This window comes from Lissotriton helveticus, chromosome 11 (genome assembly GCF_964261635.1).
Source record: "Lissotriton helveticus chromosome 11, aLisHel1.1, whole genome shotgun sequence".
Taxonomy (NCBI): Eukaryota; Metazoa; Chordata; class Amphibia; order Caudata; family Salamandridae; genus Lissotriton; species Lissotriton helveticus.
The window spans coordinates 1,155,322,520-1,155,339,841 of NC_136072.1; the positions used below are offsets into that span (position 1 = coordinate 1,155,322,520).

At 45.0% G+C, this 17,322-nt stretch overlaps 1 protein-coding gene across 1 annotated transcript in view; it reads left to right on the forward strand.

Annotated features, from left to right (window-relative positions):
* Positions 1–17,322, forward strand: part of UFD1 (ubiquitin recognition factor in ER associated degradation 1) — a 40,384-nt gene that overhangs the window by 17,932 nt on the left and 5,130 nt on the right. Inside the window, exons 7-10 of the mRNA XM_078667953.1 lie at positions 504–572; positions 4,529–4,594; positions 9,209–9,256; positions 9,636–9,724. Coding sequence (XP_078524079.1) covers positions 504–572; positions 4,529–4,594; positions 9,209–9,256; positions 9,636–9,724 — 272 coding nt within the window. The remainder of the gene's footprint in view (positions 1–503; positions 573–4,528; positions 4,595–9,208; positions 9,257–9,635; positions 9,725–17,322) is intronic.

Here is a 17,322-nt window from a genome sequence, read left to right on the forward strand (position 1 = left end):
CGAAGTTTAACCAGTACTCTGATTTTCCCTTTCTCTTCCAGCCCCTGTGGTGTTTGCAAGCTTTATAACTGCTTTCCTTTTTGTAATCACTGAGGATTTTTGACACTCCACTGGTACCTTCATTTTGCACTTTCCTGAGACCCTGCTGCTCCTTTCCTTTTGCTGTCCTATGGGTTATCTTGAGGTCCTGTCCCCACTCTCCTTTTTCCAGTCCCTGGGGCTTTACCTATCTATTCCTTTCCTGACCTCTAAATCTTCCTGAGCCTCTGTCATGCTCACTTCCTTCTTCTGGCCCCTGTGGTTAGCTAAGGCTCAGCTGATACTTTGTTTTCTAATCCCTAAGTTTTTGCTAAGCTATGCTGCAATCTTTCTTTGGAATAACTCCGGGGTCCTAAGTGTTGAGCTGGCCCCTCTGATGCCCCATATCCCTGCTTCTACTTTCCTTCTACTGTGAATCCTGGCACCTTAGATACATTTGTCTGTGTTTTATGCTTTTGTTGCAGATCTATGAGCTGCGTGTTATGGAGACTAAGCCTGACAAAGCCGTATCCATCATCGAGTGCGACATGAACGTAAGTTTTACTTGACCTTTGAGACTCCTGGAAGGATTTTTCAAGTCTCCATGTAGTAGTTCTGCTTCTTCTCTCTGCCTGCACAAGTTTTCCTCCATTTCCTGCCCCCACAGATACCACTACTCCAAGTACTGTACAGAGCTAGCTCCAGACCTGGCCCATAACATTATTGCTTCCACTCTGCCTCTGCCATTCCTGCCTCTACCATCACTCTCCTCCACAGATCTACCTGTACTGTCTTCAGTCCCATCCCATCCTTAGCAGTACTGCCTCAACTCCATGTCTGTACAGGTACTGCACTTCGTCCTTTTTAGTGTAAGCAGTACACTGCCACCCTCTAACAGCACTTCCTCCACTACTTGCCTTCAGGTTGAGTAGTATCCCAAGGACTAATGCCAGCACCAGGATGTCTGTTATACTAACCTACACTACTGGACACAGCAGGCTGAGCGCTTTCAGGCAAGGATTAAGTAGTGCTTTTGTACACTGCCTAAGACTGCCTGCCCAGTACTCAAGCCTGAGCTGCAAGCCAGGAGTCTCGAGTTATATGCAAATTCAACCTGCGATTTGGACCTGCGAACAAAATAGACCAAATATCCAACCACCGTTTCTGAAACTAGCCCAGAATTAGGGTGCCTGCATGAATAATTTGTTTTATAGCGCAGAGAATTTCCCTGTTTTGCATTCAACAGTTCATTGTGGCAACTTTAAGCAGCATGGGGCAGAGCGTCAGCAGCTTCAGTCGGTGTTGGATCACACCAGACTAAATTAAACAATTAATGCCCCCTCTGGTGTACTGTGCTGCTGGTACAAACTGCTTTAGAATCTTTCAGATTCTGATAGGAAAGTTTGACTTTGTATGTGAAATTCTTTCCTTGGTTCTGCTGCCAGCATCAGAGGTATGGGAGCCCCATATGACCAATCTTATCCTCCCACCAATCAACCACAAGACTATGCAGCCATGTTTGAATGGGAGCCAGTATCCAAACTTGCAGGAGCCGCTTCATTCCATCTGCTGAAGGCTGCCAGAGGAGGAAGGAGGGCTGCTGCACTTCCTCCCTCTCAACCTCATCCTCATCACCTCAACAGAACCCTGCCTGTTTGTTTTCCATATTCCAGTGTCTATTGTCTACAGGGGATTTCACTGGTTGCTCTGCCAGATACCTCGTTTTTGACAAGTGCATTTTGATTGGTGTCCTTCAGGGGGTTGGATGATTTGAGACGCAGCAGTCCTAACTTTTCGTAACAGCAGCTTAAGTGGCAAAGCTGTTTTCCAGTCCCCAAAGCCAGCACCTGGTGTAAGATGATCCCTCTTCTCTTTGGGCACTAAAAGTAACATTGCGGATACATTGGAGGCCAGCATGTTTCTGTGCACAGACTATTACAAACAATACCAAAATGCCCCCCCCCCCCCCCAAATAAAAAAACAAACTGCTTATTCTGCAAGGTGGCATCACATTTGGCAGTAACCCTATCACATATGTCTATATCTCCAGTCCATCTCCTTGCCCCCACTAATATCAGTGGTGCAGCTGGTGTCGCCTGGATATAATACTCCAGGTGAGGCTTCCACACCTGGGCACAGTACGCCAGAGGTCTTCCCAAGAACATGAGACAACACACCAGAGGCGAGCTCCAGGAAATAACCAGGCTCTTTGACTGGGGCACAGTATGCCGGAGCTGACCTCTAAATGCAGTAACAATACTCCAGGTGGGGCATTGAGAGCTAGATACAGTTGCTTGAGATGGGACATAAAGTACACAACACTATACTCAGATTTACCTTTCTGAACAATATACAACACCCAAAAAAGGGTCACAGTCCACCAGATGTGACCTCTTAAAGCGGTACTCCACAAGTAGCATTGAGAACTAGACACAATATTCAGGGTGGCCCATTATGAACAAGAATCTCAATAACCTAGTCTCAATAAGCCCACACTGTTGCCAGCGCTGGAGTTATTACAAAAAGCAAAACCAAAGGGGATGATGTGTTGAACAATGCAAGCACTTACCCCCAATCAACTGATCTGGGTTTAATCCGTCATCATTCTTTAGCTCACTCCGCCACCCCAGTTCAACACTCCGTCCATCATCCCTTTTGGTTTTGCTTTGTTCGCCCTAAGTTGGCAGGGTATGCCCAGACGTGGGTCCATTGCTCACTTTGCCACTGGATTCAAGCTAGCCTGGCTGATGATGGCTGATTAACCAGAAACGGGTCCCAGGATGCTTGTTTCCGGTCCAGGGAAGACATGGCTTGGCAGTTCGGGCTGGACTGTTCCCATGAGGCACAGGGTCAGACTGATTTGCATATGGTCATGTCTGAACTGGGGTTGCGGAGTGAGCTAAAGAATGGTGAGGGATTAAACCCAGACCAGTTGACTGGGGGTGAGTGCTTGCATTGTTCAACACTCCATCCAACATCTGTTTTGGTTTTGCTTTGTTCACCCTAAGTTGGCAGGGTATGCCCAGACGTGGGTCCCTTGCTCACTTTGCCACTGGATTCAAGCTAGCCTAGACACTTGGGTGTCGCAGTGACGCAAGTTTATTCTATTGGCATTGTAAATTACAATGCCTTTTATTTATGTTTCTAAAAAGAAAACAAAAATAAAAGGCATTGTTATTTGCAATGCCAATAGCTCAAACTCTCACCTATGCGAGACCTATTGCATTGTAAATGCTTGTTCGTTACTGGGGCCTGGTTTTGCAGCAGTGTTACAAAAATGCCAGGGCTGCTTTGGGTTTCCGGTCCAGCCCTGCCTGTGATTCTGGAGAAAATACAAAATATCCCTTCCATAAAAAAATAGTAATAATCATATCATTTAGTGCAATGTAACTAGTGCTCATGTAAAGCGCCACAATGCCCTTGGGCTGACTGTCCTCTATATAAAAACTGCTAAAAAAAACGCTGCGTAGTTAATGTTTGATGCACATCCTGTGTGTATAGAGTGTTTTAGCTCCCTTTGCCTGACGTTCTCTTCAGCCCATGGGCATTATTACCATTGGGTCCTGCCACAAAAACCTTTAATCTTTCAGTCTGCTCTGAGAACACGCCTTTCAGAGCGACAATATGTAATATTCTTGAATATATGGTTTCCAGGAACTGTGCAGCACTCGAAGCCGGGCAGGTTTTCTGTCACGTTTTGAAAGCTGTGATGGATACCTCGAAATACTCACTTTCTGAAGTGTTCCAACGTGAGCAGCAATTGAATTGAGTGTACAGGGCAGGTCAGGCGCGAGTGACACTCAGGAATTCCTGATTTTACATACATTGGGGCTGTCTGTTTAACCCGATACTGTTGCGCTGGGAGTGGGAACCCGATGGAGATAGTATCTTTTCTGTCAAAGTAGAGATGGCGGAACAACGTAATTGCTGAATGTATGTTTTTTTGTCTTGTGTGCGGTGGTTGCTAGGCTGGCTGTTGAAATATGCGAGCCCCGGGAAGGGAAGCTGTCCCTTTGATCTTTCTCAGCTCACTGCAGTTTGACACCGGGTTGTAGAAAACAAGCTGGCTCCGTGGAGCCGACGGTAGGGAGGGAAACTGAAAGCGCGCTGCGCGCGCTGCCAGCCTCCGGGGACAGACGATGTGCACGCATACTGAGTGCACATCTCCTGTCCGCGCGTGCCACTTCCTGTCTTCCCTTCGGTACAGAAAGCGGCAACAATAGAGTCTCGCAAGCGAAGACCTAATGAATAAGCTATGTGACATGTTGCGGCCAGAAAGCAAGTACCTCATGACTAGTTAATGTCGTAGCTGTGCTTCGTGTATGGTTTTATAGAGATGATTCGATCTCATCAGTTTTCTTGCACTTATCTACTTGCATTCTGAGTTTCAGCAAAATAAATGAGCTTCCTTGTTACACAATGCTATTTAATTGGTAAGTTTATCATCGACTGGCTTAGTTACTGTCAATTTCCCAAGATGCAAATAAGTTGTGTTATCTTTTCTACACAGGTGGATTTTGATGCCCCTCTTGGATATAAAGAGCCTGAAAGACATGGGCATCGTGAAGAGATTACGGTAAGTTGTCTCACAGCAATCACTGTGAAATTGCTGCTGCTCAGGTGGTAAAGGACAAATATTGCATGAAGATATTAAATGTTTGAGACAAGTAACATGTAATCAAGTTACCTAATTTTTTTTTTTACGAAATACACAAGATCTGTATGTCTTTCCCAAAACAATCCTGAATGACAGCCTCCTTCTAGAGCGGTTGTGGGATTTTGGTGTCAGAGGGCCGGCTTTGAGATGCTTATGCCATAGAATTTTGAACTCAAGGGGCCTGTTATTTATACTCCTTGATTCAACCATACCAGCCTAATCGCTGCCTGAGGTCCTCTGATGCCGCCTTGACAGCAGTTACTATGATAGCTAGAGCGCGTTTAGAAGGGCGTTCTTTCAGCTGTCTTGCCACTAAACTGTGGCACACAATGCCAGTAGATTTTAGGCAGGAATGGTCTAAAAATTTTTGAGAAAGAAGTTAAAAACCTGGTTCTTTACACAACCTTAATACGCTAACCTTTTAAAGTCTGTTGTAGCCACCTTTCTGTGTGGAATGCTAGTGCGGGGATACTCCGTTTGGAGTAACCATTGCACTCTACAAATTACTGTACTGTACAAGGTAAAGTTTGAGTGTCTTGTGCATTGTGTGGCTTGTTAATAGTTGCCACTCTGTGCTGATGATCTTTATAATGTTATAGAGACTTCTAGCCACAGATTCCTTACCTTAGAATCATCCCCAGGCGTCAGACTGGATCTGGAAATTTTATGTGAGCAGTACCCCTATACGTGGCAGGTGGCATCAATCAGCGTCACGTGGTGGTGGTGGTGGCATAATCTGCGCCAAAAGGGATGTGCTCCGTGCCTGTATAGGCGCCACCCCAGAGCTCTTCAGTCTGTTCTTCTTTTTTTTTTTTATGCGCCAGTCAGCGCAAATCCGTAGAGAGCTTCCCTTTAGTCAATTTTTAATGAACTTTTTTTGATGTTTTGTTGAGTCTTTTTGAGGTTTTTTCTCCTGGTGTGACAGGAATATACTCCCAAAAGGCCAGCTTCAAACCATGTGGCGCCTGTTACCGCTCAATGTCAGTGACTGACTTGATGTGCGTCGCCGCGACGATTCAGGTCCCGGTTGAGAGGAAGAGCCCAGGAAACAGTGAGGGAGTCCAAGAACCTCGTCTCACTCGAAGTTGTTGGGTCATTCGGGTTAATCCCACAAATAGAAGAAGTCTTCGACTTCTCCTCATCCGTCGGCCGATGGGGAGCATAGACAATCGAGGCCTGACTCTGCTGTTGAGTCAGCCCCTGGGCCATCTATGCATCTCCCTAAGTTTCCGGGAGCTAGAGCGACCCCAGCGCAATTAAGAGAATTTTATGAGGCTATGCATCTCGTATTGTGGTGGCCATGTTCCCTCTGGCGCGTCTGGAGAGGCCCTTACTGGATCCACGCCAACTACTCTGGCCCTGGTGCCAGTCAGGTCCATTGGATCCACAGATGGATCTGGAATGGCACTGGTCTTACCTTCCCCGACCCCAATGCCGACGCTCCCCATTCTGATCCCCAAAGACATGGGTGTTGTCCGAATCCGGCACAGACTGGAGACATGTCTTCCAGGCCAGAGCCTGAGCCCTATTCGTGTGGGCTGGGACTTGTGGTAGCCAAGACGAACATCTTGACAGAAGTGCTTCAACTGGAAGTGTCCCCTTCTGAACCACTGCTCCCGTTTAATGAAGCTCTTACTGATGTCCTGCTTGGGACTTGGTCCAAGCCCAACACAGAGGCTCCTCTGAACAGGACTTTTGCCCGCCGCCATTACCCTACCCCAGGGGACCCCATCTTCCTCATGCCACACCCTACCCCGGAGAGCTTGGTAGTCCAAGCCTCTACTACCCACGTAAACCCTGGTGCATTCTGAACCACACCACTGGATCAGCAATGCAAGAGGTTGGACAACTTAGGCAAGAAGATGTTTTCTTCCACCAGCCTGGCACTGCTGTCTGTGAACACCACGTGTCTTTTGGGTCGCTATTCCTATGCTCTGTGGGACACGGTTGTGCGGGTGCTGCCAATGGTCCCAGAGGAGGCCCGGGCTGTAATCTCCCAGGCGGTTGCAGACAGGAGAGACCAAGCTAAGTTCTTGATCAGATGTGGATTGGACACCACCAACTCACCGAGTAGAGCACTTTCGCCGACAGTGGCCTTAGGGTGCCACGCCTAGTTGAGGAGGACTGGCTTTACTGGGAATGGCCAAGCATCGCTAATGGACATGCCATTTGATGGCTTCTGTCTCTTCGGAGCTAAGGCGGATTCAGTGCTGGAGCACTCTAAGCACTACAGAGCTACAGCCAGGTCCTTGGGCCTTTCCATGACCCCTTGTCACCCCCAGTCCGCTTTTCGATCATTTTGTTGCTATGGAAGGTTCTTCCAGCTGTGCCTGTACCCGCAAAGCCACAGCGGCGCACAAGCTTCACAGCCTCTGGGTGTCCGAGGTACCCACAGACTTCTTGGATCGAGCAGCCAGTGGTCAGGCAAGTTCATCCCCCTCCCCCGCCAGCCACTGCCTACACGCCCTTATAGTCTGCCTCTTTATCATCATAATCATTAACCACCACAAGGGCAGCCCTAACCATCTGAACCAGGGGCAATCAGTATTTAATCCAAACAAAGGTTCAAAGTGTTTGAGAAAATACAATTACATATACAATAATGAATAAACAATTGATTTAGAACAACAACCACATAAGTGCACACATAGAAGTGAGAAAATACATGTATATAGAGAAATAACATATATGTAGAAAACTGCCCATACCGGAAAAGTCTACAAAAACATACACATTTTATTTAATAAAAATATATAATGCTGACACATATAACATTTAGTACAAATACACAACCAGACAGGTGGCAACCAAACGGAGGTTACATAAAAGAAGAAGTTTCAGAACAACACTGAAACTACAACAAACAAGACCATGTGTCCTCCATTAACCCGTTGGCTGCTTCCGATTTTTTTGCGGCAGTGCGGCCGTTTTAAAAAACAGGCACGGTCGCGTCGGCCATTGGCCGACGACAGCACCAGCGAGGTAGTGCGGCCGTCGGCCAATGGTCGTCGGCAGCAGCCAACGGATTAATTGTGGCCACAATTGCATCGACGGCGTTTCGACCTTTGTTATTAATCCACGGTCATCTTCAGGACACAAAATTTACTGAGCATCCCAACAGACGATTTCCAATCAATTAATGGAAGGCGAACATACCAACAGTCAATGGTTAATAAAATAGATTTGATAAAGGCGATTGGCTGGAAACAATTTTATGTTCAGCTTCAATAACTTGTTTACCTCCATCACTACTTAGAGATAAACCGGCGAAATCAGCCACAGGGTAGGAAAACCCTTTCTCCCTTATACTTGCTTCATGTGCGCGGTCCGAATTAATCCCGTTGGAATGCACGATAATTCGTCTAGGAATTATCGTGCACACATGTAAAGTTGTGCTTGATGGTCGCCGTGTTTCCAGTGTGTTAACCTCACTGGTGGTCAGCTTGAAATTCTCCATGGTTACTACTACAATAGGTTGTCAGGTGGTCAGCGTAGAAGCCCCTGCTCACCAACACCCTGGTAGTTGATGGAAAAGTTCCCAACCTGCTTGTGGAGAAGCTTCTCCAGTTGCCAGAATGTGCACCATCCTGATGCTGTGGGGTACAAAATATTTCCTGGACCCAGTCTGGGAGACTCCCTGGTTGACGGTGTGAAAGCCACTTTTTCCTGGTCAACATGTGCGTTATTAGTGAAACATATTTCGATGGCGATTGCAGCAGCCCCTACAGTTGTCAACCAACGGAAATCTGTTATGATTGTTAAATCCAGAGCTTTAAGTGGGCAGGGTCTCACCAGTGCTGAGCACCAGCAGTTTTTAAAGGAGGCCTTGAAACGAGTCTCTAGAGTCTCTATCTGGCTCCGTTTTGTGCCCTGGCACAGGCGGTCTGTTTTTTTCCAGATTGCAAGGACAGAAGGCGCATTGATGTGCACGTGCTCACTTCTCACTAGTGGAGAAGTTACGGCATGACGTCATGCCAGATGAGAGCTGTAGGGGGAGGGGAAGTCTTTAAAGAGAGTAATTTACTCTCTGCATTTCCCTTCTCTTTTTGAAAGCAGGAGCAGCAACATTGTTGTGGTGTCACCAGGGCTTTAAGTGGAAGCTTTTTCAATATTATATACAAGCCATAGTTGCTGCTTATTTATCTTGTGCAACTAACAGCTATTGACAAAGCCAATAGTCCTGACTTGTTGTAGGTATGATGTTACTTTTATCATATATCTGGATGCAATGACAAAAACAGCAAAATACAAGTCTGAGCACAGATTTTTTGCTTACCTGTTTTAAGCCACGCTCTTGATTACAGCGGCCACGTCCCTTTGAGAGACCCCCCCAGTTTTTTCACCCCACTTAATGCCCTGGTTAAATCTCATGCACACCTGTCAGTTACTGCTGGGAAATTGTTTAAGGTGGCTTGTAAGTGAGTAAGCCATTGATTGCCAGTGTAAAAGCATTGTATCTTGCATCGTTCCATGCTGTGTGACAAGCTGATGTCAGTTAATTACAATTATTTTTTCTTTATGTTCTTTTAATAGGACATTGAAGCGGACAACACTGAATACATGGCCGACCTGGGATTCCGGGTGAGTCCTTTGAGCGCATCGGTCGTAGGAGTACTTGCTCCATAGAAATAGTTTTCCTTATTTTGGAGTCCAAATCAAGCATTTTTATCTGACAGAGATTTAATTCTAATCCCTGACTCACTCTCTCCCCCTTTCTATCCCTTTTCCCTTCCTCCTTCCTCTCACTCCTCTGATCTTTCTCATTTTCTGTTTCTCTCCCTCCATGTGGCCCAGTGTGGTTAGGACCACATTCATCCAGTCTGCCCATTTGCCATCTACTTCTAACATGCAAATGTACATCAGGATGATGAACTTTGGTCCCAAGGTGTTTTTTAATCTACACCCTCTTAGAATTTTTTGCAGCAGTCCATGTTTTGAGTAACACATGCTTCTTTTACAGGCATTCACAGGCTCTGGCAATCGTTTGGATGGCAAGACAAAGGGCATTGAGCCAAGCCCCTCGCCCCTCAATCCCGGGGACATTAGGAGGTAGGCTAAGTGTCCAATGTTGTCCGCGCTGTACTGGGGAAAACACTGGTTGTCCGTGGTTCCCATCACTTTTTTCACTTCCAACACCTAATGGGCCATTCAGCGGTTCACTCTCCTGCCCCTGGTAAAGGGGCCCTCCTGGCCCTCCCTCTCTCCGCCATGTGAACGCTGTAGTGTCTTCAATTCAAAATAAAGAATAAGGAACAAGAATAATTAGAGAGTAGGCTTTAATTATAACCTCAGCCACAGATCCAATCTTCAACTGACGGCTGGAACTTCTCTGTATTCCAGAATCTCACACGAGATCAGAATACATGGAGAAGGAAGTTCCAGCATATTAAAGGTGTATTAATGAAAACAGATATACATCATCACACATCTCCCTCCTAAGGAAAAGCATAAAACAATGAATTTTAACAAAAAGAAACACGCAGAGAAAAGGACACATAATGAATAATCCCTCAAATAAACAGGAGGCCTAGGAAAAAACTTATAATGAATAATCCCTCAAATAAACAGGAGGCCTACGTACTCTTTGACTCCTAAGGGAAGAAGAAGATAAATTCGAACCATTGAAAGTTGGATGATGTAATCCTTCTCTTCCACACGACAAATCTTGTGCAGGAAATCTCGACCTAACCACAACCACTCTACTCCTATTCCATATTCTTCCATCCTCCGTTTTAACTGCATTCCTAAAAACTTTCACCACTGCTCTCACATCAGTATACTTCGACCAGGGTCTGCAACCAACCGGAGCTTTTATCCGAACAAGATCACCTACTAAAATCTTCTGTACATCCACACACTTTCTTTTATCATAATACTGCTTTCTTTCATCTAGTTTTCTTTCTTCTTTCCAACGCCACTCACCAATTCCATTATCAACCAAACCCTTGTTGAGCTCCATCCACCCAGGACACAACCATGTGTTGGGAGCCCTCCCTTTAAACAATTCAAACGGTGATCTCCCAGTTGTTGAATGTGGTGCAAAGCGGTAAGCATTAATTCTTTCTTGAAGAACAGTCTTCCAGTTTAACCCAGATGATCTAGCTAACTGTATTGCCTCTTTAAGAGTTTTGTTGATTCTCTCAACTGCACCATTCGTTTCGGGATGGTACAATGAACATTTCTTATGTTCAACACCACACTTCCTCATGTATTCCTCAAATACCCTTGAACAAAATTGTGGCCCATTATCTGAAAGAAGACTATTTGGAAAACTCTCCTTCCTAAAAAGTGCATCCAGAAATTTGACCACCTCCTCCGAGGTAATCTCCCTAACAGCACACACCTCAATCCACCTAGAATACAAATCCATTAACACTAAAAGGTAAGGTGTATCACTTACACCTGACAAAGGACCAACTATATCTATAGCCAATTCGTCCCAAGGATGTTTTGGTAGCAATCTCTTCACCATTGGCATCTGCTTCGTTTTTAATATCTTATCACTAGCACAGCACTCAGGACAATCTCTCACCAGTCTCTCAATCTCTAGATCCATTCCAGGCCACCAAAATTGCATTCGTAAAATCTCCTTAGTTTTAACAATTCCAAGATGTCCTGAATGTGCATGAGATAATAATTTCTTCCTAATACCCAAAGGTGGCACCATCTTTGTACCACGAGTTAAAAATCCAGAATTTGTCGAAAGTTCATCTGAAACTAGCATCCAAGGTTTCTCTAACGGTGAGTTACTACTTAGAGAAAGCATCACCTTTTTAATCTCCTCATCCTTCTCCAACTCATCTCTCCATTCGTTCTCTTCAATTGCTCCCTCTGTGATCTCACATACACTTATAGAGTCATCACTCACACCAAAGTCATCTTCTTCATCAAAATTTTCCTTACCTACCATTCTCGAAAGACAATCAGCTGATTTATTTGACACCCCCGGAATATAGTCAACAGCAAAGTCAAACTCTTGTAAGGAAACAATCCATCTCCTAATTCTCGACGAAATTGCATCCAAGCCTTTTTTATCAAAAATCTCTTTCAAAGGTTTATGATCCGAAAAGATGAGTACCTTCGTGCCCCAAATCAAATTCTTCAACTTCCTCAAAGCCCAATAAATAGCAAGAGACTCTTTTTCTATAACAGAATAATTCAATTCTGAGCCTCTTAAACACCTTGAGGAACAACAAATCAAGAAGTCTTTTCCATTTCTTCTCTGAACCAGGACAGCACCAAGTCCCTTTTCACTCGCATCTGTAAATAAAATTGTAGGTAAACCCGGTACAAAAGCCTGAAGAGAGGGTGCTTTATTCAACTCACACTTAATGCCATCAAATTCTTTTTTACACTCCTCTGTCCATTCATACTCAACATTTCTTGACATCAACCTTCTCAAAGACTGAGTTTTATCTGCAAAATTACAAATAAATTTACCATAAAACTCTACCATGCCAAGAAAGGAAATTAATTCCTCCTTGTTCTCTGGTTCCTTTATCTTGTTAATACGGTCCACTAGTTCCTTCTTGGGGATAAATACCTTGCCCAGTTATTCTATGACCCAAGTAATTTACTTCTTTTACACCAAACTTGCATTTGCTTTTCTTAAGTGTCATGCCTGCATCTTCCAAACGTTTCAAAACTGCACAGACACGACCATAATGCTCTTGAACACTATTTCCATAAATCAATAAGTCATCCTGATAGCATCTCACTCCAGATAACCGTCTCAAAATCCTTGCCATTATCCTTTGAAATACAGAAGCCGCAGACACAAGGCCAAAAGGCATTCTCTTGTACCTATATGTGCCCATGGGAGTGATAAATGCTGTAAGGTCCTGAGAAGACTCATCTAACACCACTTGATGGTACGCTGAAGCAAGATCTAGAGTGGTGAAAAACTTAGCTCCCTCCAACGTACTCACCATCTCATCAATATTTGGTAGATGTAGGAAGGTGGCTACCTGACTATGGTTACCCCAGATTTTTTGCCTTGTGTTTAGCTGGTTTTTGACTTAGTTGACCTGGTTCCCTGCTAATAAGGGCCCCAGGCCATCTGCTCTCTCTGTAAAATGGATTCCATGTACCCTAGGTACATACCACAATTAGAAATGGACTCCTTGTCAGCCCCTGTATAATGCACTATAGGTGCCCAGGGCATAGGGGCCACCAAGGCCTACCAGGGGCTGCAGCATATCTTTTGCCACCCCTGGCTGGTTCTTAAATTGACACAACTGGCTGATCACTCAGCTGGGGTAAGGTGGTGTAATCACCCCTTACTTAGATATAGTATACCTATATCTAAACCTATATCTGGACACATATTAACCTGTGAGCCACTCCTATGGAAGGCCTCATCAATCCTGGAGGCAGAGTGCGTGGTTTAATGTGAGATGGAGCTCTAGCATGAGCTGAGCCTGTCTGCAGCTGTCGGGAACAACTCCCTAAGCTGTTTCAGGATAATGCCATACCATATACTCTTAAGTGCATTATAATCCTCGCGGTTATAAAGCAACTTTGGTTTGGCTTTATCAAAACATGTCGTGTAAGGTGTCATACGATTTGGAATACTATCCCCTCGCCAGTTCTGGCGACGGGGATAGCATTCCACCCCTCTAGAGGGGTAAGACATGTTACTTTACTAAAATGCGGTTAATTTCTAAAAGGACCTTGGATCCACAAAATGGATGCCTCTGCCACAGACACGAGTCTGACCCCCTGAAGCTGACCGAAACTCAGCCAAATGGGGCCTGGACAAAGGGTTTCCTGTCGCAGGGAGGTGTTACACCCCCCAGACAGGAGATAGTGGATTGTAGCAGGGAGGTTTGAAAGAAACCAGACACTGCATGGGGAGCACAAGGCTGCCCCTTGCATAATCCGGCCAAACCGGTTCTGGGGCACTCCAGCCCTCGTGCCAGGGCGGCCTGGATGAAAGGAAGGGGGTGTATCCACCCACTTCCTGGGTCCCACCCATAGGAGGGGACCTAGCAGGTAATCCAGCCCCCAAAATTAGTATAAGACTGGGAGCAGTGCCAATGCACTTCAGATTATCCTGAAGAAACATAAGAAACGAAATTCTGGACCCTTCGACATCCTACTCGACGTAGAATCCCGAAGAATCTCCCTTGTGGTCAAGGAGTGACCACCCTGTGCAAACAGGCACCATCCAGCCATCGACGTCTGCTTTGTCGCAGTTCCCGCCGGAACTCGAGCGACAGAGATCGACGAGATCAAGCTTGCCTGCCCTCCAACAGCCCGATCCACAGTCCCTGCAGAGCTGAGACTTGTGGAGGCGACCGGAATCGTGGGGCACGCCATCTTGGAAAGACCACGAGACGCTGACCGTGCAGCCCACGAGTGACCCTCGAAGCTGTACACCGGGGTTTGAGAAGCCCCAACCCTGAGCCACTCTTGCACCGAAGCTCACCCCTCTACACTCACCGAGTGCTGCGTGGGGCCCTTCTGCTACTTTTGGCTCAACGCGTTGGCCCGGTCACTTGCCAGCAGGCTAGTGGCCCCTGTGCCGACGAAACTTGAAAATCGACTTGCGATTCTGGTTGCTCCAGACTTGCACCCGCTCCCCTGAAAAGGAGCCCCCACTCTGACCCTCCTGGTTCGAGTGAGAAGCAATCTCCCGGTTCCGCGTGGATTGCTCTTGCCAAGTGTTGTTTGCTCCAAACTTGAAGCCGACTGCGCCGACGGTGAGAGCCCTCGTGGGACAGATCGTGACCCGCTCCTGGACGTCGCAGATGCCCCAGAGCCCACGTGACAGCGGAGAGAAGCTCCTCGACGACCACCTGATTGCGCCCGACATTGCCTGGTTCCTTCCTGGTTCCACCCTGGTCACTGCTGAGTGACCCAGACTCTGTCCCCTCTGCTTTCAGGTACTTTTCGACTTGAGTCCACCCTTGGACTCCACCGGACACTTCTCTTTCACCCCGCCTGCAGCCCTTTCAGCTTCAAGCACCAAGAGCCTGCGTGACGAAACCCGACTCAACTTCGACCCTGTGCACCCGCTTCCTGTGGGTGAGGTAACTTTGCTCCGCCGGTGTTCCCACACTGGTACACATCTCTAGGGTCTGTGTCTTAAGTTTTGTTCCTCTAGGTTCAGCGGAAGTGTCCTTAAACTTTAACTTTGTAACTTTTACGCACCATTGGTTAACATTGGTGCATGCGTGCGCTTTCTGCACTGCACCCGAATCCCGCGGGCTTTTCCCGACTTCAGCATTGCTTGTCCCGACTGCTCCCAGCGATTCCCTAGGCCCTAGGCCTAACCACTGTTCGATTGGTATCTCTTATACCACTTGTTTAGTATATGGTTTGAGTGGCCCCCCGCCCTCATCCATATTTGTGCAACTTTATATGTTTAAACTGTGCTTTTGATTTAACGCTTGTGCCCCTTTATTCATAAAGAGTACTGGGGATTGTTTTTAGTAATAAACACATATATTTTTATAATATATACTTGTGTGGTGTCCTTTCATTTGATATTACAGGATTGTATGTGGTAAAACAGCTCGCTTAACACGACCTCTTAAGTTAAGCCTTTAGGCTGCTTAGTCCATGCTACCCCTAGGATAGCTTGTCTAATAAGGTTGACTTACAACCAGACACCATAAGGGATTGTTTGGTCTGATAACCGGTGGTTCCAGAATTGGAAACATCACCTATCAGGCCAACTTCTCACAGTAGAGGAAACCTGTCAACTACCACTTCTTTATTTAATGATCTGAGATCAATACAAAGTCTAATCTCACCAGTTGGTTTCTTAACAACAACCACGGGAGCCAACCATTCAGTAGCTTCCACCTGTTCAATCACACCATTCTTCAACAACTTATCTAATTCTTCTTTTACTTTCTCTTGCTCCATTAAAGGTATTCTTCTTACTTTCGCTACAACCGGTACAGCATTCTCTCTCATTCTAATGTGATGTTTATAGCCCTTCAAGCAACCCAAACCTTCCCTGAACACTTTTGGGAATTTACTTGACAAATCTCCTCCTAAATCTACTACGTCCTCTTTCATTTCATTTATATTCACTTGTTGAATTTGAACTTGGGAATTAGCATTCGGATTCAAAGTCACACCAAGTTGACCCTGATGCACCCAACCTAGTAATGTATCACCCTTCTTTGCAACATAAACCTTTCCTGCAATTATTCTACTCCCAAGTTCTATCTCAGCCATAAAACAACCAAGCATCTTAATTGGTTTATCCCCATATCCAAGTGGTCTCAAGTCAGATCTCATCAGTTTTACTTTGCCAACAAAGTGCGTATTAAACAATTTTTCATCAATCAATGTTATGCGTGAACATGAATCAAATTTAAAATTAATCATCACATTTCCCACCTTTACCAAATGTGTAGGATGATCAGCCATCTCACATTTTATTTCAAAAGTAATGGTTCTAACTTGTGGCTGTGACTGACTCCATCTTTTCTTTGTCATTTCAGGCCTAAATACTTTCGTTCTACAAAATTTAGCATAGTGACCTTTCTTCCCACACGAGTTACATACAATTCTCAAAGCTGGACAGATTGGTGAATTCGCCAAATGACCTATTTGTCCACATCTAAAACAGGCAAATTTGTTATTTTGTCCTGAATATAAGTTCTGACTTGCAAGATTTGATCCTGTATTTTCCTTTTCAACATTACTTTGCGTCTCATACTTCTCAATTTTCTTCGCTTGACAAACAACTTCTTCAATCTTTGTTTATTCTTTTTTTTCATTTACAGATCCTTTTTCCTTTTCTTTCTTCAACTCTCCAACACACTTTGTCATATGTTCCACTTGTTTCGCTATCGCCAAAACTTCCTCAAGGGGTGGTTCATCTTTTAACCACAGTTCTTTTCTGATCTCATCATGTGCACACCTGAGTACAAATTGATCCCTAATTCGTTCATCTAGAGTCAGACCAAAATTACATGAAGATGCTAGTTTTCTCAATGAAGAAACATACTCTTCCACAGTCTCATCCCTTTTCTGTTCTCTTAGTCCAAATTGATAGCGTTCCATAATGGTACTGACTCTCGGGAGATAATGTTTGTCAAGTTGTGCAATCGCAATTTCATACTCATTCAAATTACGTTGTTCTCCAGCAGATAAGTCAGGAAGATGTTCTAAGACGTCTTGACCTTCCACCCCCCCCAAGCAATGGAGAAGAAGAGCAAGCTTCCTTTCCGCACTCAAATTAGTTCCACACACCCTCGCATAGTTTGCAAAAATTTTCTTCCATTTTTTCCATTTTATATTCGGTTCTCCTGGGGTATTCAAGAAGAAAGCAGGCTGAGTAACATTCTGCATTTTATTTTCCTTCGTTAGTGTTCTTTCTTAAATTGCAATTAATTTAAAGATTACTTCTTTTTCCTTTTAAAATATGTAGATTTTTTTTATCTATAAAGTTCTTATTTCTTCACAATGACTTTCGTCTTACTATTTTCTACTCTTTACTCTGACATCATAATCTTGTTCTTTGTATTCTAGTTAACTTGCCGTCTTAATTGAGAATTAAAGAGTTTAATAATCTGCTTTGTGATGTAATTATGGGCTTTAGAGCGCAGACTTCAACTTTGTATTCTAATTCTAAAGTGCAGCATATCTTTCCTTTGTTACGCAAGCATGTGTCTGAAACATAG